The 27,230-nt window shown below is 29.9% G+C and overlaps 5 protein-coding genes across 12 annotated transcripts; 2 read left to right on the forward strand and 3 right to left on the reverse strand.

Annotated features, from left to right (window-relative positions):
- The first annotated feature begins 297 nt into the window (after window positions 1-297).
- Window positions 298-7,605, forward strand: LOC131669408 (golgin subfamily A member 4). 2 transcript variants are annotated; one of them, XM_058944252.1, is made up of 9 exons: window positions 298-672; window positions 754-838; window positions 1,069-1,235; window positions 1,312-1,653; window positions 1,880-5,507; window positions 5,580-5,896; window positions 6,186-6,212; window positions 6,716-7,018; window positions 7,090-7,605. In XM_058944252.1, the coding sequence occupies exons 1-9, from the start codon at window positions 586-588 to the stop codon at window positions 7,111-7,113; spliced, it is 4,980 nt and encodes a 1,659-aa protein (XP_058800235.1). In that variant the 5' UTR covers window positions 298-585; the 3' UTR covers window positions 7,114-7,605. The 2 variants fall into 2 exon arrangements, with proteins under 2 accessions (XP_058800235.1, XP_058800236.1); XM_058944253.1 differs by lacking the exon at window positions 6,186-6,212.
- Window positions 7,606-7,633: 28 nt separating this feature from the next.
- LOC131669414 (transmembrane protein 177) lies at window positions 7,634-9,533 on the reverse strand. The gene is made up of 3 exons (XM_058944266.1): window positions 9,155-9,533; window positions 8,611-8,795; window positions 7,634-8,545 (listed from the first exon to the last, which is right to left on the reverse strand). The coding sequence occupies exons 2-3, from the start codon at window positions 8,772-8,774 to the stop codon at window positions 7,750-7,752; spliced, it is 960 nt and encodes a 319-aa protein (XP_058800249.1). The 5' UTR covers window positions 8,775-8,795; window positions 9,155-9,533; the 3' UTR covers window positions 7,634-7,749.
- A 609-nt stretch (window positions 9,534-10,142) lies between these two features.
- LOC131669413 (ell-associated factor Eaf) lies at window positions 10,143-18,912 on the forward strand. 6 transcript variants are annotated; one of them, XM_058944265.1, is made up of 6 exons: window positions 10,143-10,331; window positions 16,355-16,658; window positions 16,766-16,997; window positions 17,113-17,349; window positions 17,432-17,778; window positions 17,865-18,912. In XM_058944265.1, the coding sequence occupies exons 2-6, from the start codon at window positions 16,451-16,453 to the stop codon at window positions 17,966-17,968; spliced, it is 1,128 nt and encodes a 375-aa protein (XP_058800248.1). In that variant the 5' UTR covers window positions 10,143-10,331; window positions 16,355-16,450; the 3' UTR covers window positions 17,969-18,912. The 6 variants fall into 6 exon arrangements, with proteins under 6 accessions (XP_058800248.1, XP_058800244.1, XP_058800247.1 ...); XM_058944261.1 differs by having other exon boundaries at window positions 10,299-10,331; window positions 16,043-16,658; window positions 17,865-18,911; XM_058944264.1 differs by lacking the exon at window positions 10,143-10,331 and adding an exon at window positions 10,610-10,846.
- On the reverse strand, window positions 11,768-16,053 carry LOC131669459 (paramyosin-like). The gene is made up of 13 exons (XM_058944334.1): window positions 15,106-16,053; window positions 14,768-14,883; window positions 14,533-14,696; window positions 14,247-14,440; window positions 14,008-14,161; window positions 13,843-13,936; window positions 13,679-13,758; window positions 13,539-13,608; window positions 12,955-13,467; window positions 12,768-12,881; window positions 12,592-12,696; window positions 12,439-12,522; window positions 11,768-11,890 (listed from the first exon to the last, which is right to left on the reverse strand). Exons 2-13 carry the CDS (start codon window positions 14,861-14,863, stop codon window positions 11,768-11,770), a joined length of 1,791 nt encoding a protein of 596 aa, XP_058800317.1. The 5' UTR covers window positions 14,864-14,883; window positions 15,106-16,053.
- Window positions 18,913-19,099: 187 nt separating the features above from the next.
- LOC131669410 (chondroitin sulfate synthase 2) lies at window positions 19,100-22,323 on the reverse strand. Of its 2 annotated transcripts, XM_058944257.1 has the most exons (7): window positions 22,130-22,322; window positions 21,350-21,793; window positions 20,921-21,228; window positions 20,225-20,812; window positions 19,860-20,135; window positions 19,602-19,785; window positions 19,100-19,511 (listed from the first exon to the last, which is right to left on the reverse strand). In XM_058944257.1, the coding sequence occupies exons 1-7, from the start codon at window positions 22,146-22,148 to the stop codon at window positions 19,213-19,215; spliced, it is 2,118 nt and encodes a 705-aa protein (XP_058800240.1). In that variant the 5' UTR covers window positions 22,149-22,322; the 3' UTR covers window positions 19,100-19,212. The 2 variants fall into 2 exon arrangements, with proteins under 2 accessions (XP_058800240.1, XP_058800239.1); XM_058944256.1 differs by having other exon boundaries at window positions 21,350-22,323.
- Window positions 22,324-27,230: the final 4,907 nt, after the last annotated feature.

Below are 27,230 nucleotides of genomic sequence, written 5' to 3' on the forward strand. Positions count from 1 at the left end.
GGGGTCGCGATTCAATTCACGTTGGGTGTACGCGTGTTATGTGGCGAGGGCCTAATACATTGTTCAAAATAATATTTTTTATATTAAAAGTTTTCGTCAAATATTTTATTATAAGTTTTGATAAATTAATTAAAACTAATAGAAAAATCAATATATATTTAATTTGCTGCTATACCATGAAATTTATTTTCATTTTGTATTTTATTAGTTGATACAGTTTACAAGAAAAGATGCATTTTAGGATGCGCTCATGAAAACGACGACTAACTTATTTTTAGTGACGTTGATTATAACCTCCAACTATTAACGTCGTAATTCGTGGTAGTCACAGTTGACATTTCGATATAAAGTAAATTCAAAGCACTTAAAAATCAGTCGATTAAACATCCACAATGCATTTTGGAAAAGTTACAATTTTATAATATAACGTTAGCGATGATACATTAAAGAAAATCATTTAAATTTTATGAATAAAAAATGACAAGTTGTTATCAAGAAATATTTCGAAAAATTTTTTAGACAAGTTATTCTTTACATTCATACATTCAAGGTTCATTCCAATTACTTCCTGGATAATTCACAACAATGTTTAAAAAATTTAAGGATAAATTAGCAGAGGAGATGAAACAATCTCCTGCAAGGCTGCAAGCAAGTATGCAGCAATTGGCTCAGGTTCATATATATATTTTTTATGTTGTGGAACACTAATTATTTCAGTTTGTCATCAGAAAAACGTGTATTTGTTTTTTACAGGCAGTTGTTTCTCCATCACTATCAAGTACCTCAATTCAAGACTTGTCATCCAAAGATAATTTCAGTTTGACTGAGGAAACAGATGGTAAATCCCCACCCATTTTTTCTTTATTTGAATTCTTTAAGATAAGCTAGTCTTGTTCTAATAGATAAACTAAGCTTATTGGAGTTTTATGAGCAATATTATTAATTTTTCTAATTTAACTTCTTTTATTAACAATGTTTAAATTTAAGAAAAATAAAAATAATGGTAGTGTATAAAAAATACTTTTATCTTTTTTGATAATTGCATATAATGTTTGATCTTACTTTTAGAAACACCAAAAAATAGTCCAGGAAAACATGGCTTCCAAACAGTTGACTTGACTTCTCCATCGGTTAATTCAAGTAGTTCAAGAAGGTCATCTATTAGCAGTAATGTCAGTGAGGCATCCTTTTTATTTCCTATTTATGAAAGTCCTGGAAATATATATCATTTGCAGGTAATAAAAATAATATTAAAAAATACACTTAAAGTATCATTACTGACAAATAAAAATTTTATATACATAATTTCAGTCTGACATTGATCAGTCTGCCAGTGAAATAGATGATAATATAAGTCCACAATTAGATCGGGTATCAAAAGAACAATTGTATTCTGCATATCGTAAAGCAAGAGGTAAATATGATAAGTACAGAGGAAGATTCACTGACCTTGTCAGTCATTACAAAGAAATGGACCGTGCAAAAACAAAATTAGAAAGTCTCTTGGTTGAAACACAAGATAAAGCTTTAAGACGAATAAGCGACCTCAAAGAACAATGTCAACTAGAGCAACAAGCAAAAGCTCATTTGGAAGATGCCTTACGAAACGATCTTGAGGAGAAAGATCACATTATTAGTTCTTTAAAAACAAAAGTAAGTTATTTAATAATATGTTCCAAAGACTTTGGCACTTATAAAATTGTAATTATTTTGAGTTTATCTATTCCATTTTATTTCATAAAAATTATTATGCAATAATTTATTTTACAAATATTTCACAGATTACATGATAACTTCTATCATTTTGGTTTTTAATTTTTATAGTGCCTTTGTCTACTTTAAAATTTGATATTTTTTTAAGGTACTAATTTTGTGACAGATAAAGTTAATACAAGAAAAAGGTCCAAACTTGGAAATATCAGAAAATCTTGATGAATCAGAAAATCATCATGAAAATAGCAATGACAATATTTTGGTTGACTTGTCAAATAACACAGAAAAAGTTGAAGAAAGTGAAGAAGATAAACTAATACTAGAAAATAATAAGTTGAAAGAAAAAATGCAAAAAATGGAAACTTTCCTTGAAAAATATAAAGAAATGTTAAAGCGAAGTAAAGATAAAATATTGGAAGTATCAAATGAAAAAAATACTGCAGAGAGAGATTATGATTTGTTACAAAAATCAACAAAAGATAAACTATTTGAAATGGAATGCGAAATGCAGAATGCAAGAAAACAACTTGAAAACTATAAAGATGAAATAGATTTACTTAAAAAACGCGAAGAAGAATCAGTCATTTCACTTGCAGAAAATAAATTATCTATTCATAGAGAACTTGAAGTTAAAGAAGAACAAATTAAACAACTTCAATCTGATTTGAAACTGGCATTTGATCTGGAAAAGTCTCTAAAAGAAACTATCGAAATTCAAAAACAGGACATTGAAAAAATTAAAACTGTTGCTAATCAAGATGAAATGCAACGGAAATTGATGGAAATAGAAAGAAAAATGAATTCAAAATATTATGAAGAAGTAGATAAAAATAAGCAACTCCAAGCACAATTAGAAGAGTTAGAAAAACAATCCAATGAAATCAGACATGAAACGGAAATAATACAGAAATTGAATCAAGATTTGCAAGAAAAAGACAATCTTCTGATAGAAATTAATTTAAAGAGAGAAAGCTACGAAAAATGTTTAGAAGAATTAAAAACACAAAATTTACAATTAGAAAAGGAACTGCACCAGTCAAAAGAAATGTTTAAAAATTTACAAATACAAAATATAAACTTAGAAAAAGAACTATCTAACACAAATCAAGCTTTGGAAAATTTCAAATTGTCTTCAGAAAATCGTGATAGAATTTTGAATGATAATCATCAGAAAGAATTAGACGAAATTAAGCAGAAATTAATAGATAAAAATGAGACTTGTGATAAATTAAATGCAAGAATGCAAGAATATTCAGAAGCCATAGAACAAATAAAAAATGAAATACAAATACGAGATGAAGAAAATAAGATTTTAAGAAGCAAAGCTGACAATGAAGAAATAGTACTTCGATTACAAGATGAACTTGATAATAAGAATACTGAGCTCTTGGGACTTAATAGTGAACTCAAATCACGTTCAACAACAATAAACGATTTGAAAAAAGAAATAAATAATTTAATAACTATAAGGAAAAATTTACTTAAGCAATTTAGAGCATACAAAGAAACTGTAAAAAATATAAAACAAGATTATGCTCTACTGAAAGAAAATGTAAATAGTTATATTTTAGAAGGAAAAAGTGCAATAGTAGAAACTGTTAATAAGTACACTTCAGTATTTTTAAGTCTAAATCAAGAGAATGCAAATCTTAAATCACAAATTGATGATTTAAAGGAGAAAACAAAGATTACACAAGAACTTCAAAGTCATTGTAATGACAAAAATGCACAAGTAGAAGAACTTGTAAACAAAAAGTTGGCTATTGAGAAAGAACTAAATGAAAGAAACAATCAAATTGATGAATTGAGACAAACGATAAGCAATTTAGGTCAACAAGAAGTAGATAAAAATAAATTAACTTCCGAAATCGAAAATTTGTCCAAAAAATTGATGGAGCTTGAAAAGTTGTGCGATGAACGTGAACAATTGCTACATAAAGTCGAAATTGAAAAGGAAGATGTTTTGAAAACTATAACTCTTGAAAAACAGAAGTTGGAGACAAACCTGCACGCATTATCTATTCAACTTTCTGATTATAAAACTTTGAATGATCAATACAATAACTTGTCTCAAAAGTATAAAGAAGCTACAAACGTAATACATACGTTGAAATCTGAAAATCATAACTATAGTAAGCTCGTGGATGACGCTCAAATTCTCAAAACTCAAGTTACTTCTCTAAATGAAGAATTAGGAACGCGAAATAAAGAATTTGAAAGCCTGAAAGCTACATATTTTGAAGAGAAGCAGCACTTATCTGATATAACAAATGAGTGTGATAATTATAAAAAATTGATTGAAGAACACAACCAAACAATATTTCGATTGAAAGATGAATTGAATATTTCAAAAGAGGATAACAATAAATTAAATACTGAAATAGATGAATCTAAAGATTCTTTACAAAAAGCACTTGATAACAAAACTAATTTGGTTCAAAATTTGAAAGTCTTTAAAGAGAAGTTACTAAAATTGTCAGAAGAAAAAAATAATCTGTTAACAGAATTAGAACAAGAAAAAATCAATTTGAAAAATGTTGAGAATGAATTTAGCCAATCTCTTCGATTAAAAACTGAAGAAAATGAACAGTTGAAAAAGACTCATTCAAAATTGATCAATGAATTAAATGAACTAAAAGGAAATTTGGATGAATTAGAACAACTTAGAAAAGTAAAATTAGAAACAGCTTTCGAATTCAATGAACTAAAAAAAAAGTATGAGCTTTTAATTATTGACTATACTAATATAAAAGACAATCAAAATGATTTATTGAAAGTTAATGAAATGCTTAGTCAATCCCAACATGACACAAATGAAAAATTAAGCTATTTAGAAAAACAGAACGAATTAATTGAGATGCAAAATAATTCTACTCTAAATGGACTTGAGATGTATAAAAATCAATTAGAAACTAGTAATTCTGAAATTGCAGATCTCAAAACTCAATTAATAAATTTAGAAAACTTAAAAAATGCTCAGTTAAAAAATTTGCTCAATAATTCAGATGATTTTAAACAGAAAAATTCCAAATTAACCGCTGAAATTAAAGAGATTACTAGAATAAATGAATCATTAAATGTGGAGATGGAGGGTTTGAAACTGCATATTTTAGAACTACAAGAATGCAAAATAAAATATGAAAATTTAGAAAAGGATTTGCTGATTTATAAAAGTAAAGTTACAGACTTGGAAAATTCTTTGGCTTCATTTGAAGAGATGAAATTATCCTGCAGCAGATTACAGAATGCTATAGAAAATTGGAAAACTCAGTTAGATGAGAAAAACAATGAATTGCAAAAGCTAAAAGAACGAAATGCGAAGCTTATAGATGAAAATAATATATTGACTTCATTAAAGTCAAATCTAGAAGATGCAAATCAAGAAATAGCAAGACTTATGGAGACTGTAAATGAACTGAATCGACAACTGTCGACTAAAGAATCTGAGTTTAAAACTTTACATGAACATCATTCAAAGTTAGAAGAGGAACTGAAGATTATTGATCAGATGAAATGCGAAAATGAAGAATCGTCAAAAAATATTGAAAATGCATTGCAAGAAAAAAGGAAATTAGAATCACAATTGGATGAAACTCTTGTAACGTTTCAGGCCAAAGAATCACAAATGCAAGCTTTGAATGAGGAATTACACAATCAAGCGGCAAAGTTACAAGAACAACTTAAAGTTAATGAAGAAGAGCAAAATCTAAGGCTAAAGCAAATCGTCAAAGAATTTCAAGCTCAACTTCATGATAAGGAAAAAGAATTACAAGCAGCTCTTGAGAAAAGATTTGGTAAGGCATGAATATGCGTATACTTCATATTCATGCAAACATTCGTGCAATAAATTTTATATTCTTTTTCAGACTACCAACAAAATTATGAGTCAGATGCCATTCTTGAATACAAAGAACAATTGAGAGATTTCCAGGTAGAACTCACAAGGAAATCCCAAGAAATCGAAAGATTAATGCAAGATAATCAAGATATGAAAAAACAAACTCAAGAAGAAATAGAAAAACTGTTATTAAAAATAAATGAAATAAAATCTGATCATTTAGAAGAGATGCAGGAGCTAGATAACAAATGGAGAGAAATGGTGAAACAAAAGACAAGTCAATTAGAAAATCAATATGAACAGAACATTAACGATTTAAATAATGAATGGCAAAATGAACGAAAGGTACGACGATACTTATTACAACCACTGTGTCTACACTAGATGATCAATTTAGTTTACATTCATTTTTTACACTAATGATTTTTTTTAAGACATATCAAGACATCAAATAGTGGTTATATTTGTGTTTTTGCACGTTAATTTTTAGTTTATGTTTTGAAATTAACGCGTATCTCCAAGATTATCCAGTACAGACATGATACAAATTGTAAACGTTATTTTTATTTTTTTGTTTTTTTTTATGTGAAATGTCATTGTGTTAATGTATTTTTACTTTTATTTATGTTTACAGAATTATGATAGCGACGAAGTAGATGAGGTGATTATGTTTTTATTTTGTATCAAGTATGCTTCAACATTATTTGCTATCTGTTAGAGATTAAATTTTGTCAATAACAATGCTTTCCTGTCTATTGGACTTATATTAGTTTATACTTTTTTCTACACATGAAACGTTCTATGGAATAAGAGCTTCAATTTAATATTAATATATTGTAATTGAAAGAAACGTCCTCATTCCATAAAAATACCAAGCTTGTATAAAATAATAAATTGACTTCATTAAAGTCAAATCTAAAAAAATAATTGATTTTATACTTTATGTGAACTTGAATTTCATAGTAGGGTCAAAATTTTTATTTGAATTAGACCAATATATTTTATAGAAATTATACTTCACAGTAAATTAACTATTTATTATAAATACAATTAATGTAAATTATTGAATATTTACTATTTATAAGCTTTCAATTCAATCATCATACTTGTGTCAAGTGAATTTATAAATCAGTTTATAAAATTTATGTTTCTATGTTTTTACAGGAATTAGAAAGCACTGCAAAAGTCGCAATGGCAACAGTACAGTCTAATACTAGTTCTTTTCATGCTTTACAACAGACTTTATTATCGCATAAACGGGAGTTAGCCGAGTTGCGGAAATTGGTGAAGATGAGGCAGGATTCTGTAGAAGATTCAACTGAAATCGAATATCTTAGAAATATACTTTATAAGTATATGATGGGGAAGGAAACCATGGTGCTTGCCAAAGTTATTGCCGCTGTTGTCAAGTTTGACCAAGATCAGACAGCGAAAATTTTGAAAAAAGAAGAAGACAAGCTGTCACTGGTACAAAAATTTTTTTTCCATTAGAAAAGATACAACATATTGGAAATAACAAAAATCTTATTTTATTACAGCTAGGATCATTGGGTTTGTCGTAACATTGTTAATTTATTTGCATTTATATTGAAATTGTAATTAACTTATCCAAAAACGAGTGCTTCAATATTTAGCTGATGGGCCAATGCTGCAAAATGCCCTTAAATATCATGTCCCTTAAATATATTTTAGACTGTTGATTAAAAACGTTGGATTTTAAAAGTGGGAAAAAGTGAATTACTTATTTGATGATTAAAATAAATTCTATTAAAAATATAGTGTTCAAAATGTAAAGTTATCAATTAAAATATTGTGTCACATAGTATCATGTTAATATATAATTTTGAAAAAATTTATATGTTGTAAGAGTTATGTCACCATGTTACATACTATTTGTTTTAACTCAAGAGTTAGATTATTGGTGAACACAAAACTTAAAGTTGGTAAAATATTTGTAAATTTTTACAATATTATTTCAATTATATTGGAAATACATTTAAAAATTTATGAAAATCACTAATAATAATTAGTTGGAAGACTTTTTCTAATTTTTTTTGTATGAATAACATTATAGATGGAAACTGTATATATTAATGTAATTATAACTATTGTTTTATTTCGTATTAATTATAAATAAATAACATTTTACTATAAAGCCATTGTTTTTTTATTATAAAATAGTAACATGAAAAAAATCACTAAATAACCTCTTGTGTATTATCAGTGAACGTGTAATCATCAAAGAATTTTCTTCTATGTGAGACAGGGGTTCTTTTTTGACGAATGGTAATAACTTCATCGCCATCTTTTTTGTATACTTTAGCTCCATATGCTCCTAATAATGTTCTAAGGGCAATATTTCTTTTCAAAATTTTGTTGTAATATTCTCTTCCTCCGTAGATATAATCTTGACCATATTTTGCTAATTCTTTGTCTACTTGTTTTTCATAATAAGTATTAATAGCATCTCTTATTTGAAACCAGGTCATTATTCCCATAACAGCTGATACACCAAAAGTCAAAATTGTTAATGGTAAAGGCTTATTTGATAAGTTCATTTTTACTCTTAGAAACTCAGCTGACATTACTGATGCAGTGAATATTATAGGTGATTCAATTGAACGATAAATTGGTACATTGTTTTGAGCCATCAATACTTCTCTAGCTATTGCAAATTTTTTTGCTTTATCAGAAAGCACTAATGATTCAAGTAAATCTTGTGCTGCAGGATGGTAAATATTTAGTGAGTCTCTGTTCAGACCTATACGAATATCTAATGAATCAATGGATTGTACATCTTGATATGTGAAATTAATAGGTAAGCCAATAATTGCATGAAATTTTCCTGAAGGTATTCCTGCATGATATACTTCAAAACCACCAATTGTAAAGGGTTCAAATTTTTCCTTGTCTTCATTACTCAATTTTAAATCGTCTAAAACTGAATGAAATAATTCTTTCAAATTACTGTCTAGCGGAACTTCTTGTCCAACTCTGAAAATATTCATTTAATAAGTTGTATTGAAGTATAACATATTACATGAATTTTATTCTTTTACCTAAGCATTTGAAGGGCTGTTTTATACCTATCAATAAAAAAAGTATGTGGCAAATAATCAGCCAAAAATGAGCCAATGGATACTGTGATACCTAGACCTGTACATATTTTTGCTACCTTAGTGGAACTTTTTTTAAGTTGTGATGCTTTTAAAGCTGATGTCATTTTTCCTTGGCTTTCCAATACCTAAAAATTATTTAAATAATAGCTTGAACTTTCAGTGATTTTATACAAAATAATTCAGTTCATTGACTTGTTAAGATTTCATAGATAAGATTTGAGTGAATTTATATAATTATAACTGGAATATTATGCTTATTGCAGTATAATTCAAGCTCTGAAATTTTTTGTATTCTAAGAGACCAATGAATTTCCATTGAAACAATTTAAGACTACTAATATACATTATATAATATATACGTAATATTAAAAGTTAATAATAACATGAATGAAAAACGCTGATTTTAAAAATACGTAAAATTACGTTTATATATGAGCCAAATTAAAATTACATAAAATAGTAATGACAGTTTCTATTCATTTACCTGTATAGTATCGAAATCCTACTTTCTATTCTAGCATCTTAATTAACAATTCGATTATTAATACCTATTTGTAAATATATTTTTTATTATTTCTATTAATAATTTAAACGATATAACCTCGTTATTGAATTATCGTCATATATTATTATCGTGGAACCACTGTGCGCTATGGGACGTACGCAGGTCATGTGAGTGTAGAAGTTTTTCTTTCTGCAAGTTGGTACTTATACAAGGCGGAAATTCAGTATAAATGTATATAAAAAAAACATATATTTAAGTAAACTAAAATATAAATTTTTAGGCTATATTATGATAAGTAGACTAATAGTTATATTCAATTATTACAAAATTTTGACGAAAAATTTTCAAAGATTAATTTCTGGCTTAACTGTTAAGGCATCTCTACATGTTTACATATAACATTATACCAAGATGTAGAGATTATTCCTGTCTTAATTCACCTTGAGTATGTATAATAACGCAGAAAAAAGCAATCGATTCGATAATTTATATTTGAACCTTTCACAATCAAGTAATTAATATTAATTAATACCCACTTACAATTAATCGAACTAACTGGTTAGTGATGTATTAATGAACAAATTCTTAAAATTTATATAAAAATAATCGGTTTCTTGGTTTTAAACGAGCTACATTTTAGTCAATGCGTACGTACAATATAAAAATTACCAGTTTTTTTATCGAATTGCAAATGCCGATAAAATTTGAAAAGAATACGGACTCAGAGGCTAGATAGGATATTTCCGAAAGGATTTGCGCTGAATCCAAATCCGAGCTCAGCTCAGTATTGCTCAATCACCCTTAGTTTCTTAAATATCCTAACCTCAAAACGTCAAAAACACGTTTTTTTTTACTATTTTCCAACCTCTGTAACTTTGTGACAAAATTTTTTGCAAATTTGATGACGGCATCTTAAAGAGCAACGCTACCTCTTTGAAAAGTACTTCTCATTTTTTTCAAAATAATATTTTCTGGCAGAGATATGATATTTTGAAATATGATAAATTTGCATTTTTACAAAGATTAAGCAGAGGAAAGTTTTGCTGAAAGATAATAGCGATAAGTATAGCAGGGTACAGGTATAAGTGATTTAAGGGTATTGGGATGTAGTGGTCGGAGGTTATCATCCAGCAGGGTAAAGGATTCTTTATTTAAGGTATTTGGAATATTATTTTATCTTTCAGCGAATATCATCTTTCAGCAAAACTTTCCTCTGTTTAAACGACGTTTGCGAAAATATGTCAATGTATCATTCTTCAATGTATCATATATGATTGAGATATTCCGACTGAGATATATCTCAATCGGAAAAAATAATATTGAAAAAAAAAGAAAAGTACATTTTGAAGAGCAAGAGTTCTTCTTTAAAATACCGTCATCAAATTTGTAGAAAAATATTTTTTTACAAAATTATAGGTGTTAGAAAATAGCAAAAAATCGTATTTTTAACGCTCTTAGGTTAAGATATCTCGCAAAAGGATAATGAAGTAATTCTGAACTCGGATTAGGATTCAGCACACCACAAATTCCTTCGGAAATACCTGGTCAGGTCTCTGGGTCTGAGAAGTGTCAGATTATATTATCATTGTTTCCGCGTTATTATATGTATATATTTGAAACAAATTTTCTATAACTGGATGTGCTATAGATACCAGTGGAGGAACCTTAAAGGTACATTAACATCATTTTTTAATTATCGTAAAACCGTGATCAGATGAAGTATCGATGCAAAAGGATCTTTTTAACAACATTCAAAAAGTTATTAACTGTCGTTAGAAACAGATAGTTATACTTCGAGAAGGTATGTTTTATTTTTTAAATATTTTTTCCGTTTGATTCCTTGAATTTTTATCTGTAAGAATCAACATTATAATGAATACAGCCAGTACTGTAGGTATAATAATAAGCTTGAGTAAGGGATGATAGCGAACGAATGCTACGTCTGTGGCGCCGATCTAAAAACCTATGTTCTGTCGCCATTAGTCTCGTTTGATCTGCAATTACTGTTAATCCTGACAAAATTTACTACATTAATATATTATCTACAGCAAATTTAGTTAATTTTACGAAGTGTCACTCTGCAGTGACGGGGTCTGCCGAGGTAGGCGGAGCACTCGTCATCTCTCATACTGAACATAATAATACTGGCTTTATTCATTGTAATCTGCGATGACTAAAGTTCAAGGAATCCAACGGAACCTCTTCTGATTTAACCGTCTGTTTATAACAACAGTGAACTTTCAATTCATTTTTATAATAACATTAAAACTTTGATAGTTTATGGTTTTACAATTATTAAGAAAATTAATGTATGTTTAAAAATTAAAAAGTATTTATTTAAAGAACGACTAAAAGAGAAAGGTTTATTTTTAATATCAGTTGTTTGCATAGTTGATTATAGTTAACCTAAATTTACTATTAATAATAATAAATAATTAAATTACAATCTAATACTGAAATTATTATTATAAAAATATTTTCTACTTAATACTTTTTGGATTGTGCGTTTCTCTTTTTCATAAGTGTGTGTGTTGCTGGTATTTTGAATACATCCTGTAAAATAAAAAATCATAATTATGAGATATCTAAGAATTAAAGTATATTAATGTTAAATATGAAACATGCTTCATCTTTTTTTTTTGTCGACGATTCTTCAGGTTTTTGAGAAGCTATTAGCTCGTCAAATAATCTTTCGCTTTGAGACAAATTTTCACTCTGAAATCAAGGAAGTTAAAGGGATATAAGATAATATATAGTTAAGGGTTATATAATAGGGTTATATAGTTATGGATATAATTAATATAATTGAATATATAGTTAAGAGTACAAGGGTTACAGTACCTCTGTTTTACCGACTTTTTCTTTGGGGCATATTAATTTTCTCTTAAAACGGAGAACTTTCATACTTCAGCTAATAATTGGTTGTCAGATAATAAAGCGAAGTAAGATCTACTTGTTGATGAAATCGACAAAAATTATTTATTTCCAAAGCAACATTGCATAGCGACTGTTTATTTTTCTCAGATAAAATTATTGATCAATTTTCTTTTAGAAATATTATGTATTGTCAATTCTAATGAGTCGATCGTACTTCGCTTTATTATTTAGGAATAAATTACTAGACGAAGTATGAATATCTTTCGATATCTCTGAACATATAAATGTAAAAAAAACACAGAGATCTAAATGAGATCTATGTTTAGATTTAATATAATTTAACAAAATTTTTGAGATAGTTATAAATTTCTTATCAAAATACTCACTGCAGGATTCTCAGTATTTTTATCATTACCACCGCATGTGTAATCTTGTGTTTTATAGATAGGCGTCGTAGAGGATACATGCGTCTATATATAGAAAAATGTCTAGATTTTTCATTATCAAAATTAAAAGATATTTAATAATTCTTAACACACCTTTTTTGGAGTTTTATTAATTGTTTTGAATTCATCATCAGACTCATCAGAAGAATCTAGATTAAATTTAAATGATTTATTAGAATTGTCTAAATATTGTGGAGTCTGTAAAAATAAGATATAATTAAATCTTTGGATTAAATGTTTATCGAACGCGTTTTATAATAGATATTTACCTTTTTGGGGGTTTGAGAACTTACAACATTATTTTCAATCTCACTATTATTATATTGCGTTGTACGATGTACTGTATCGTACAATTTTCTCTGAGGAGTTGTTTGCTGAGATGACTAAGAAACATATATTACTTTTTTTCAACTATAAATATCATTATACATTGGATAAAGTATCTAACAATGTTACCATCGTATTTTCTGCAGCGCTATTTAAAATACTGTCACTTGAATTATTCATAGCTTTATTTGCCTGATTCTTATGTTTACTTAAACTTTCTAACTGTTTTCTGGCATTATCTCTTTTTTCACGTAATTCCTTAATTTTTGTATTTAGCTCAATCTGTTTATTTGTATTGATTGATGCAATTGAAAGCTGCTTTTCGTATTCCTCTGTCAAATTAGCTAATTTTTTATCTAATTCACAATTTTGGGACAATAATTTTTGTTGTTCTGTTTGTTTTTCTTTCATTGTCAATAAATCACTTTGACGTTTTTCCAACGTATTTTGCAAGTTCTTTTTTTCTTCAAGTTGAGTAAATAGTTTTTTCATTTCGTCTTGCATATTATTTTCCATTTCATCAAAAGCAAGTTGCTCTCTTTGCAATTCAGAATTTACTAGAGCAAATTCACTATGTAAGCTTGTAAAATTATTTTCATAAAATTCATTAGATTGATTATTAATTTCATGACTTTTTTGTATCTGTAAGGTTTATTGAGTTTATAACGTATAATCTAAACAATACGTAGACTATAATATCACTTAGAACTTACTTCACTAGAAATGTCCTTAATTTGTATTAGAATATTTTGAAGACTCTCATTTTGTAGCATCACATTTTTTCTATGAAAATAATGTTAAAGTATTATATATTTAAAAAACAATTTCTTCGTTGAATCCCGCAAATACGTACTCTGTTTCCGAAAACTGTGATTGTAAATCCATTAAATTATTTTCTAAAGTTTTCATGTCATTTATATGAGTCTCTAGATTCTAGATAAATATCATTATCAGATAATATCATAAAAATATCAATATCATCCCAGTATAATACATCCTGCTAGAAATATAATTTACCTGAATCTTATTGAATTTCTTTTGTTGCAAATCATCTATTTCCTGTTTAAATTGTTTACATAATGTATCTTCGTTCGCTTGTAATTGAATGATTCTATGTAAAAAACATTTTCATTTTGATCACATCAACATCATCCATATAAATAACCGTTCGACTTATGTTACCTCTTATTTCGCTCTTCGACAGCGTGCTTAATTCGATTGTCAATTTTCTCTCCATCAATTTGTATTTTTTGTTCTTCTACTTTCTTTGTCAAAATTGATAGAGTCTCTTCGTCATTACGAACAGTTTCCCTCTTTTGGTCGATTTGTTTTTGAACTGAAATAAATCAATATGCCATATGTTATATTATATTCATACGCAAAATTGGTGTACATTCCTTAAGAAAAAAGTTTTAATTTACTATCTTCATTTAATTGATTTTCTTTATCAAGAAGATTTTTGTTAAGTATATCGAAATAATTATCCTTGTCTAATATAAGATGAAGTATTCTTATACATTCACTGTTTCTATCCATACAATCTTGAAGTGATTTCTCCACTTTAAACATGTTAAATAATGTGATTTCATTTTGATATTTCTTCAATTCATTAAATCTTAAATTATAAACATGTAAAAATTAATCGTAAAAAGGTATACAAATCAGGCGTTCAATATTTCATGGTAAAAATATAATTTAATAATGTACTTTTCTATTATAGCTTTATTGGCATGTAAAAGTTGACTCTTTGTTTCAGATTGTGTAGCGCTATTCTTACGTGCTTCATCTAGCATTTTCTTAGAATAAATTAAATTTCTCTTAATTTCTGCATATTCTCGATCTAATTTTTTAATAGTTAGCTCATTTTCCATCTGTGTAGATTTTCATTACAATAAGTACGTTTCATTCAATGATACAATAAACATTTAAATAAATTTATTACCCTTTGAATTCCTACTTTTTTCATTTCACAACCAGTAATTTCGTCAATTTTCTCAATCAATAAATCATTTATTCTTTCGTCCTCGTCTGTATTCATTGTATTCTTTTCTATACTGACTTTACAGAAAATGATAATGTTATGAAAGTTATTTCAGCAATACATGAGGTTCTGCACAATTATATTATCTATCAACATTTCTTAGATTTGAATACCTATTTTACAAAATCAATGAATCAATCTATATTGTATGATATGCTCTAAAACTGAACTGATCAAATTATCTCCAAAATCTATCAAAGATCACTTGTAGAACTTTTTTTAATTAAAAAATTACATACCTTGTACTTTAATTCGGAGAAATCGAGTCAATCAAAAATTCATTCGAAAGTCGGTTAATCGCACGAAAGAGAGAAACAAACCATAAAGCGTTCGAAAAAATGAAACCTGCGCGCACGTAGCCAATCGAAATGAAACCGATTGCTTTGAATTGACAAGAAAGTGGTTAAACATATATTAACGTATAAAATAAGTAAGGGAGATATATGCTCGTTAAAATGAGAAAGTGAATATTACTTGATGGCCATAGCAGCCTAAAGTTCATAAAAGCTTGGATTGCGCGCCTTTCCGAAGGTCACACGCGTGGTGGCCGTGTTGTATGATTTTTTTCTCTTTAGTCGTGGCTCTTTTTTCGCTCCGTCTCTCTCTCTCCCTCCCTCCCTCTCTCTTTCTGTCTGCCTCTCTCTCTGTCTGTCTGTTTCTCTCTCTCTCACTCTCTCTCACCATACAGTCGGTCTCTTTCTAGTAGAACGAGTATATCCGAACGAATGCGAACTTTTGCAAATCCGGGTGGGGGTCCATGTCCGCCAGAGTTCGGTATTACGGCAGCAGCAGAACGAAGCAATCCTGCCTGCTACAAACTATAGCGTACGGCGGTACTGCTCGTGAAGAGAGGGAAAGACAGCAACAGTACGATTGGACGACGAAGAGGGAGAGTGGGAGTAAGAGAAAGAGACAGACGGAGACTTGGTCCAATTCGCGCACGTACTTAGAGAGGAGTGCAGTGCTGCAAGTTTCTAGACAAATCGGGTCAACGGGATATAATATCGGTTGAACCACAATCGTAGTTACTGGCAGTCAGTCCAGCCACTCGATCTCAAAAGGAAACACGTTTGAGAGATCTTTCGTACATTCGTGTGGCCCTGACCCACACAGTAAATAATACATATCCATACAACAGTTCATCTATATATCCGTCTATCTCCTTTGCTCTTGAAGACTGCACGGGTGCTGTACTTGTTTGGCTGCGTGTGTATGCGTGCGTGCGCATAGCAAGAGCCTGCAGACTGGCTGAGCTCAGCGCTCAGTAGCAGCGAAGCAACAGCGTACAGCCCGCAGCTGTCGGTGTATCCGTGTGGCTCTCTTGCTTGCCACTTTGCCAGGCTGGGTGTAATCGCGCGCGCGTGTGTGTAGGCCTAATCGTGTGTGAGTGCGTGGAGTGAGCAGGCAGTCAGCCACGAGAGAGTGTGTGATGAAACCGTCTGCTAGCTGGGAAAACTGGAACAGCTGTTACTGATAACATGTAAAAAGCCCGGCTCAGCCGTGCTTCTAGTGACGAGACCACGACCAACAGCGTACAGGGCTCATTGCCGAGCCACAATACCCCGGCTCAAGCACCATCCATTCATGAAGTCCGTGTCACGCCAGCCACAACACCACCACTACCAGCATCAGAAGCAGCAACAGCATCAGGCTCAGCAGCATCTCGAATCAACTGCCAACGGTTTAGCTCGCTCGATGGCTGAGAAGCTCGGTATTGGGTTCGGGCCGCGAGAGCTCAAGCTCGGCACCACCTTCACCGGTGACAGATCCACCGCTTTTCATACCTTAAAATGTAAGTCCACCACACCAACAGCTGTCGCGACTATGTCTTTTCACTTGCAGCTTGATTTTCTCCAAGTTCCTGTAATTTTCACCTTTCGTCTTTTTCTCAACGCGCAGATGATTTCAAGCCCGCTAGCGTGGATACTACGAAAATGGCTACGCTCGATGTCGGAGAGAGTAATACGATGACAGTAACAGTGCCACATTTGGATGGAGCTGGTACAACACACACAGTATTCAAAGGTTCGCAAAGACCCTACCATAAGGAATGTGTCCTGATTATTGATAGGGTTACAGGAGAAGTCACTTTGGAAAAACTTTCTGCTAATATACAAGTGAAAAAAACAAGGTAATCATTGCCCACTTAGCTGTTTATGTCCATGGGTCTACTTTGAGTATCAATATCAATGTACGTTCAAGTTCATTAATGACCTTTTCGACTTTTCTTTTTGTTTCTACAATAGATCCGAAACCAAACCTCCATCTACATTGGCAGTTCCCAGTTCGCTCAGACCTATCACTCCGATAGAACCAGGTAAAAGTCCATCAAATGGAAGAACAAAAAGTAGAACTAAAGTGACTAGCGGTAAGAAAAGGGAGCCAAGTCATCAATTGCGTCCTAAGATTAATCCTCAACGTGCCTCTTATCATACAAAAAGTTCACCATCAACAATTACACCACCTAATTATAATTCTATGAGGTATGCATTTTATTCTTGAAAAGTTTGAATAATTTCATTGGTTTATTCGCAGTTTCGTTGACTTATATTATAAATGTTTCAGTACTTCAGCCACACATACTTCCACGCAACCATTGTTGGCAAGCCTTCCTTTGATCACTGGACGTGATGACTACATGACTACTTCAACAGCTGCAACTTCAACGATATCTAAACCTCCACATTCATCAGCTCCTCCAAGAACTCAATCTCCCGCTTCTTTAAGAACAGTTTCTCCAGCTCCTCCAAAAACTGTTTCTCCACCTGTTAGTGAAAAACCTACTGTGAAAGTTTCCACATTAGATAATGAAGTAGGCATTTTAAGCGATTCCAGTAGTAGTTCTGATAGTTCTGATAGTTCTGATAGTGACTCAGAACCAGAAAGTAAACCACAATCAATGAGAATTAATGGTAATTTTATTTATTACGTATACTTCATTAAAATAACTAAGCGCGTTTTGTGTTCAATCATGTATTTAATTTATATTTATTTACAGGATGTGTAGCAAACGGAACCAAAACATCTCCACCATTATCGATGCCAGATAACTTACTGTGTGAAGACTTGCAGCTGTCAGAATCAGGGTCAGACAGTGATTAAAAGAATTGATACACATTCCGAAAGACTTGTAAAAAGGATACCCAATTTTAGTTCCAATTTAAAACAATTTTATTTTTTTTTCTCATTTTTTCCGTAAAATCAACGTGATTTCTTTACAAGTTTCTTTCAAAATGGAGTATCTTGTTTTTGCGCAGCATTAATGAGCAAAAGAAAAATTCGTTTCAGATGTTATTATTCTGTAGCATTCGTATAGTGATATTTCATTTTGTTCAGTCTAGATCACTCTTTATGTTTTCGAAACAAGTGATGTAAGCCATAACGCTTTTTCATATTCTCATGAAAATATTCAGTCATCTGTTTGATCTAAAAAGAAAAAATGTAAAAAGAAAGGTCAAACGAGGTCTTAATACACTGCGCGTTATGTACTTTAGTTTTTATTGTAGTAAAGAAAAAAGCGACATTTTTATTTCTTCCTTGTTACAAAAATGTCGTCATACAAAGAAAAAAAATGGCATAACCGCTTAAAAGTCTAAGATATACTAGGGCTTTTACAACAATCTAGTGTTATTTTAAACTGATATGCTATGTTTTCGTGAAGGATAAATCTTTGAACCGGTAAAAAAGAAAGGTCTTACCAACTTGTCATTTTCATAATTTGTTTGCTGGGTATTTGTTTAAAATAGTTTAACCCAAAAAAATTAAAAAAAGTATTTTTATACACTTTGTTTTCTAAAAAAAATATAAAAATAACAAGAGACTTAATAAGCATAAAAAGTGTTTCTTGAATAATTTATGTTAAGTAGGAAGCGGTTTATGAAATTCGTCATTACTTTTGTGCCTTTAAGTCATTCTTTACAGCTAATTTTAATGTAAAGTTTTGTATATAGAATAATATTTCAATTTCGCAATAAATTGTTCTATTATGAAACTATGTATATATAACTCTTTAGTAAACTATTTCTTTTACTGAAGTTGTTAATAAATTTATAAGTTAATTAATATATTTCGTATTCTTTTCCAAAACGTTTTATACGTACACGTGTGTACACGGAAATGTATGTATATTTGTATGTATACACACATGTTATATACAAATAATTATCTTTAAGAAGTTTAATTAAAATTCAAATATTTCTAACTTAACGAATATATACAATAAACTATTTTCAGTAGATATCCTGCTCATATTGTTACAAATATTTCAATAGGAAATGGGAAAATTCGTTATTTCTTTTCGCAATTTAATTTGACGTGATGAAAAATCAATTGATCAACAAATACATTTAATGGCGTTCTTTATAATCAAAGATCAATCTTGTTAGCTGACTACGAGTTCCCAGTTGGAGATTTCTTTGCTTAATACATGTATCAAGAGTGATGTTATTCCTTGTGCCAATACAATTTAAATCTCTGTATTTGAGCTTTAAAGCAGGTTCGACAGCGCGAAATGCATTAAAATTGCTGAAGGCAACAAACATTTCGAAAATTGAGCCAATGGAGACCGTTTGTGATAACTTTATAATACTTGCGATGTCTTTGTCGGTTCGTACTGACGGTACTAGATTTTCGATAGATTTTCGCACTGAAATGTACAAATTATAAATTTTTAAATATACAGATTTAATAAAAATCAGTTTTTAAGAAATGTGTGATATTTCATATGTGCTTGTACCTGTTAAATAATCTTTCGTATAAAATGAAACAAAGTCGTAGTTGTGTTCGTCGTAACGTCCATGCTGTTGAATAATATCAAATTCTACGTGTTTATTTTCATTGTATCGAATTACGTCTGGGTGATACTGTACAAATGGTATTGGACTAAAAACTTGCCACTGACTGATAGTATTCATTCTGACCTACGTAATAGAAATTGAAACGAAGTAGTATTTATAATAAAATTTCATTATTTTTGTGTATTAAGAATACCAACTCTATTGAGAAACTCGGATTTCAATTCCATTCTAGTATCAGCAAAGAGCATCAAATTGTCAGAAGAGAATTTTTTAACATACAAGTCAGCAATAGCTATCTTCAATAAAGGTTCAATTTCTATAAAACTATAAATAGTAGGCAATCTAATAGATAGCCATGTTACTTTTAGCAGATCTTTTTTATATTTTTCCGTTAAAAATAAGGCACGTTGTTTTATTTTATAAAATATATCTTCACTTCCTTTAGATAAATATCCAGGATTATACAATAATACCTTGAAAATAAAAATGAAAGATAAATTGTTAATTTTTAATTTCAATAAATTGGAATAATTTCAATACAAATAAAAATTATAGTCATCACCATAGTAAGCATAATTTTATCCTTTTTATTCATGCATGTATCTGCATAATATGCTAAAAATTTCAAGGTTTCTTCTATCTTCTGTGAATCAATTATCAAAATCATATTAATTCTTGAATTTTCTGTTACATATGGAACAGGCAATATTTCAACTTTTCCTAATGGTTTACAAATTTCTATCCGCTTTTCAACTTCTTTTCCTGATTCAGATATAAAACTAAGATCTAGTATGTAGTCTAAACCTCTAGATGCATCAAACTTCCAATATCCATTAACTAAACTTTTAAATTTCAACAATCCATTAGAATCCTTTACAATATCTTCAATTGATTTATTTAAAATTTCAACAATATCCTCTTTTTCTTCATCATCTAACTCTCTGACAGTATTAAAATCATTATCAAGAAAAGCATGAGTCATATTAAAATAAGTCCATCTCAAGACATCAAAACGATTCGTTGCTTTATATGGTGGTTGATTACCAATAGGCCAGCTAAGGTCTTCCTCACCTTTAGGAGTAAATTTAGCTGTTTTCACCATTTCTTTACGTAAAGTTTCAATTTCCTTTTCCACTTGCGCTAAATGAACCTATTTATGATATTGTTCGTTTCATTTGTTATTAAGTATTAATTTGTTATTAAATTTAATATTAAAGTTTAAGAATAATATAAACTTACAAAAAAAACTCAAACTTACTTTAGCAAAATATACATTCAATTGATAAATTGATGAATGATCATATATTGGATAAACTGTAGTTGAATTATTAAAATTTTCTTGATTGGATACTTCTTCAAAATCTTTTTCATAGCTGAAAGTAACATTCAACTTTGTTGAAGTAAATACTTGTTTTTGAGCTTGATTTGAACATGAAATTGATGAAGAATGTACAATGCAACGTCCAAAGTTCACATCATCAGATGAAGAGAAGGTAGATTTGACGCACCAGTCTAAGTTGTTCTTTAATTGTTTGATAATTGAATTACTTAACAAAATACCACCATCTGAAAAAACAGTAAAATTGATTTTATATAGTTTTTTAGTGTAATTTATAGAATATGAATTAAAAAAAAGCAACTAATGAGTTATGTAGAAGATAATTAACAGTATTTGAAATATTTTTACCTAGAGAGCAATGGGTATTATCATCACTGGTTACTCCAAGATGAACATCTTGACTTACACTAATTTTTTTAACTATACTAACTAATTTTCTAGCATTGATATAGCTAGTATCTTTAATCAAAAAGTAATAATCATAGTCTTCCAAATAATTATCAGTGATGTATTTCAAAGTATGGAATGGTTGCAAAATTGATCTAGTGTCTGTGAAACCAACAATGCCTGGTAATGATATATTTGGCTTAGTTCCTTCAGATATAGTTATGAAATAGCGAACTTTATTAACCAAATGTGCAACAGTTTTATTGATAGCAACTGCTCTATTATAAAGATATTCTGGATTGGTTAACACACCAACAAATAGTTTTTCTCTAATTCCCAGCTCTGTTGAATAGTATCGTGGACGTACAAATACTTTGGGGACCTTTTGAGGTTTTAGTGGCTTTGCTGCAATATTTATCCTTGGTTCATACTCGTCAACAAGTTCATTGTTACTTACGGGATATGGCAAAGATTCTTCTACATCAGAACAATCATTAATTTCTATTGGAGCAAATAATAAACTGATACTAAGACCAATGCACATTCCAATTATCATATAAATATTACTTCGACAATGAGAAAATAGAATGTTTATAACTGAGCCCATCTTATATATAACAATTATTGCTCCTCACATCTAACTCTAATTTTCATGAAATAAAAAGATTTTGATTTCTAACAAATATAACAAAAATTGTATAGCAAAAGCTGATAAAAATACACCATGTCACGAATTTTTACGTTTATTTTGGCAAATCATGTCGAAGTTAAAAGCTTTACGGCATAAATTAAGCCGCGCAGCAATTTAACAATCACCACATAACACTATTTCAATTAACAAAAGTGTGGGTGACATTTACGATGAGTGTACATTTGTTGGACGTACATATACATACATCTGTTTACTGCATGAACTATATTATAGCGCACATACTGTATAATACTGGTAAAAACTATATATTGCTCGACATGTGTGAATGCAGCAGTCACTTGACGGAAGTGACGTTAACTATGAAGTTTCCGATCATTTGCGGAGTCTGCGGATCTCATTCGTGTAATTTTAAAGAACTGCTTGGCATAGTCAATCAGATAAATGGCACATTCCAGACTATGACAATCAGCTTTTCAGGGGTAGGTTTCAGATTTTCTTGAAATTTGGTTTACATATTGCCTATATGGTAGTGTATTTAAGTATGGATCATTATAATAATTATATCTAAAGTTATAAACAATTAAATAAAAATTAAATAAAAATGTATATCTCCGCAACCATTGAAGTTATCGAAACGAATTTTTTTTATATTACGCATAAAAGGGTGTACTTTAACGATATTAAGCAAACAATACTTTAATATCAATCTTTCCAAAAGTTATTAACATTTTTTTTAAACAACTGACCATATCTCAAAAAGTGTTATTTTTATTTAAAAAATTCTTTTTTTATTGAATTCCTTGTCATTTTTTCTTTAAGAATCCGTTTTAAAATTCATCGAGTGATCATTAGATGCGACACCGTGAGCGAGAATAGTGCATGGACGCTGCGACAGGCCCTACGACGCCGATAAGTCGGTAAGTTTGGTAGCAGTGCCGACGCGCGGCCGACGAGCATCGTAGGGCCTGTCAGCGTCCACTATTATCGCTCACTGTGTCGCATCTAATGATCGGTCGATGAATTTTAAAACGGATTCTTAAATAAAAATAACACTTATAGCTCTTGAAAAGGCCTATTCCCTTTTACAAACGCTCTGCTTATTTTATGTTATTAATCGACTTCAATTTTCTGTAGTATGTTTACTTATAATAAAAATAAAAGACCAATTTGATTAGAAAACCGTGTAATCTAGATTACACAAGACGACACTTGCGAGCAATGGCACGCTCACTTTTGAAAATTATATTTTACGTAATCACAGCTATATGACAAAGAAATTTCAAAAAGCGGTCGATTAATTCATGGATTACTCTAGTCGTCATAATCTCCTTTTTCAACATGCCGTGTGTTTGCCGCACGCTTGTTGAATAAAATGGGCGCTCAAATTGTTCGTCGCTTCGCTCATTGAGCTTATAAATCTCGCACCAGACAAGAATCTACTTTCCAGCGCTAGTTAGCTAATGTACCATTTTAACACGCCGAAATGTACGTACGACCTTCCTGTAAATCGTTGCGTTGAAAGAAACTGTATCTTGCATTTTCGGGAAGGATTCCAAATTTCGCACGGCGTGTCGAACAGTAAGGCTTTCTACATATAAGCTGGACATTGGACGTCGCACAACGGAAATCGGACGTGTATACCGAGATTACGTGATTACGAAGGATGCGCGAATTATAAAAAATATAGATCTACTATATTAACATTATTAGTACATTTGACTATCTTTATTCATCATGATCAACGTCTAACGACCGGTGCCCGACGTCTATAATGGCTCTTTATGTAGAAAGTCTAAGAGATTCTCATCTCATTATATGGTTTTTCGCCGTCTCCTCGCTCAGGTGTAAATTATTAAAGTCTATTAAAGTAATTGATATGTATGTTTCAGACTATCAATGATTGAACTTTTTAATACATTTTTAATCGTGAATTAACGGAGAATTTTCAGCATTGTAATCGATCTTGGTAAAACTTTGCACCTTCATCGCTTACATAAAGTCCATCACCTATATCGAATTTCAAGAGAATATAATAATTCTTTCGGCAGTTATTAACAATTTTGAAAAATCGACTTTCTTGAATACATATATCTTGGTAACCGTTAAAGATATAGGCTTATATGACTTTTATAAAATACTCGTAATAACATTGTACTTTGATAATACAATTAGTGAAAATGAAAACGTTAGTTATTAATAAACGGTTGTAACTCAAAACGTACATCTTTCGTTTTAAACACTTTTATTTCTCGTGTTCCTTTACCTTTTCCGAAATGACAATGAAACAGTCGCAAACACGTTCGTAAGCCATTACAAAAATGAAAGTTGGGGATAACGCTTCGGCTACCGTCGTACTCTCGGCTGAACCACTCTAATCTGCAGGCGTCGTCAATGGTTTTCTGCCTACCTGTGCTTATTACAGGACAGACATCGCGACTTCAAAAGAGGAATCTACATAGCTTAGCGTCGTAGATTCTCGGACGGAATCATATACTTAGTCTGGCAGGCGTTTCCATTTTAAATATGAGCCCGTGAAGACAATAATTAATAGCCCTTCCAAAATGCTATACAACACAGATAGATGGTAGGTTTAGGCAGAAAATAACCAGAGTGAACCAGTGAACCCTCGCAGACAGAATTGTCTTTAACTGCTTACGGTCTATCTCCTATAATACTCAGCAGGCCTTTCATTATAGTTTCGGAAAGAGAAACGGTCAAGAAACAGGTAGAATCAAAAGTTCTTGTGACAAAAGATGCATTTTTCGACATGCCGAGCGCGAGGATTCGATTTTAAGTAGACTCGGTAAAGCAAGCGTGCTTCGTCCGAGCCAAGCGAGGCTGGAAAGACACATGAGACGAGAAGCTCTCTCGAAAACATGTTAGCTACGGTATCCATTCAAGACCAGATGTAGAAAGCACCAATTTGGGCGCAAGTTTTTCTCACAAGCGCGCGACAAAGTCGTACTTTCCTCACTGCCAGATAAAAAACGCTGCTATCCCGTTGGCATAGTTAATGTCCTCCTCTACGTTTGTGAATTCCCAATCATTTTTGTCTTTATTATCGTCTAAATTATTTTTTAACTGTAACTTTTATTTATTTTAATTTTAATAGTTATATATTTGACGAATTGCATGAAATATGATCAATTCACTACAGTTTCTTTGATCAAGCCTGATATCTATGTATGATTACGTTTGTGTGATTTTATTATAAAACATTTGAAACGTAAATGTTTGTTTTGTGATATTTTTTGCCACTATTGGTTTGAATATTTTATAAATTAAATCGTTCTTTTTCTGAAATTTTTCATCTATTACATTTTTATCGATTTTATTAGAAATTCAAAATGAATTTCAAATAAAATCAAAAGTATATGTTAAAAAAAATTTTTTTTAATGAAAATTCAATTCCTTGAATTTTCTATAACAATAATGAAAATGTAAATTTTTATGCCATAATATTTTTTTCTCGGATCTGCGTTACTAAACGTTACTTCGATAACAATGCATTATTTTAATTGTTAATTCATCATGGATTATTCTAACATATCTTCAATTTCATCTTGTGTCCCTACATCTAAAAAAGGTAATTATGTTTTACTTCTTATGATTTCTTTTTTTATAGCTCTTAGGAAATTCAGAAGAGAAAATTAAAATAAATCATAATAATATAAAAAAAATTGTTAAATGACCAAAAGCGGTACAGAGTCAAAATCAATGTTATCAAAAAGTAAATCAAACTACTGGTAATTGTTTAGTGTAAAATTGGAATATTCATTGATTAATAAATTCAGTTTGTGATTCATGTTATGCAAATGTAACCATGCAACCTCTAATATATTGTCAATATATTTAAGAGAGAAAATAGACGAATCAAATGAAAAATATTATCTTTCAATTGTATATAATGAATACTTGTATAATAATCTTGACGTTCTATAAGTTCGAAAACGAGTAGATCCATATTTAAATATGAAAACGGGCAATAGCGTAAATTTAATAAGTAATAAAATAGAATTAATATGTCGAGTCGCACTTTTCAGATTTAATTCAGAGCGGGTTTTTAAATACTGTAACCTAAAAATGAAAAAAATTCAACATATCCAAGTAGTATTTGAAAGTCAAATAAATACGTCGATACAAAGGAAAATTTTCAATATTTATGCGCAATTTTTTATCATGGTAGTCATATTGAAAATAGTCAATGTTACTAATCGATAAAGAGTGGTATAGAATAAGTAATTGATTTATTACAGAAGAAAATTACCCATAGTACTCCAAAGACTCATACTTATTAGTATGAGAAAAAAAAAGAAATTGAATGATATTTTTGATCGTATTTTTTAAAGTATATTTATACACTCGTACATAATTAGTTATAGATGCATCAAATTACAATCCCGATTCCTTTTCATCTTGTCTGAAACAGAGCCAAACTACTTTAAATAAAAACTAATATTTGAAAATGAGCAAGAGGATATTTTTTTTCTAAAAGACCATATGAAATTGTAACAGTGTTATATGACACTTTCTTTTTATGTTATAAACCATAAATGCATAATAATTACTATTTGGAACGAAATGAAGAACTTTCTATCAATCGTAAATAAAGATCAGATTTACATTTAATAAAAAGTCATTTATTTCGTTCCAAATAACATTATAATTATCTATTATCAGAAGCAACTATTATAGTTATTTAATAATTATATTTATAATATTTGAATTGATTTAATTCAAAGTCAACAGGCAATACGTATATTTGATTGGCACTGATCATAAATAAAATGTAAAGATAAAGACAAGAAATATTATTTTGCGGATCATTATACAACGAAGAGCTCTGGTTTTTTTAAAGAGGAGTGCCGTTCAACGATTTTATTCAAATTTTCTAGTTTAGGATCTATACTATATGCTCAATAGTAAAATTACATATCAGATATTAATAGATAATTTCATTATAACTGTATTTACTTATGCCTCGATATTTCATATTCATTTAATCGAATTAAACAATCCTTATACATATTCACGTTAGCCTATCTAAAAAAAATTTGTGTGATCAAAAATGCAATACCTTCGTTCAATTATTATGAAATTAATCATGTGACAGTTTATTTTAAAGATATTATTAGAAGATTTAATTGATATATTGTACGATCAAAAATTATACTTCAGTAAAAAGTTGTG

Source organism: Phymastichus coffea, unplaced genomic scaffold, assembly GCF_024137745.1.
Source record: "Phymastichus coffea isolate CEN01 unplaced genomic scaffold, Cenicafe_Pcof_1.1 PCOF00093, whole genome shotgun sequence".
NCBI classification, from domain to species: Eukaryota; Metazoa; Arthropoda; class Insecta; order Hymenoptera; family Eulophidae; genus Phymastichus; species Phymastichus coffea.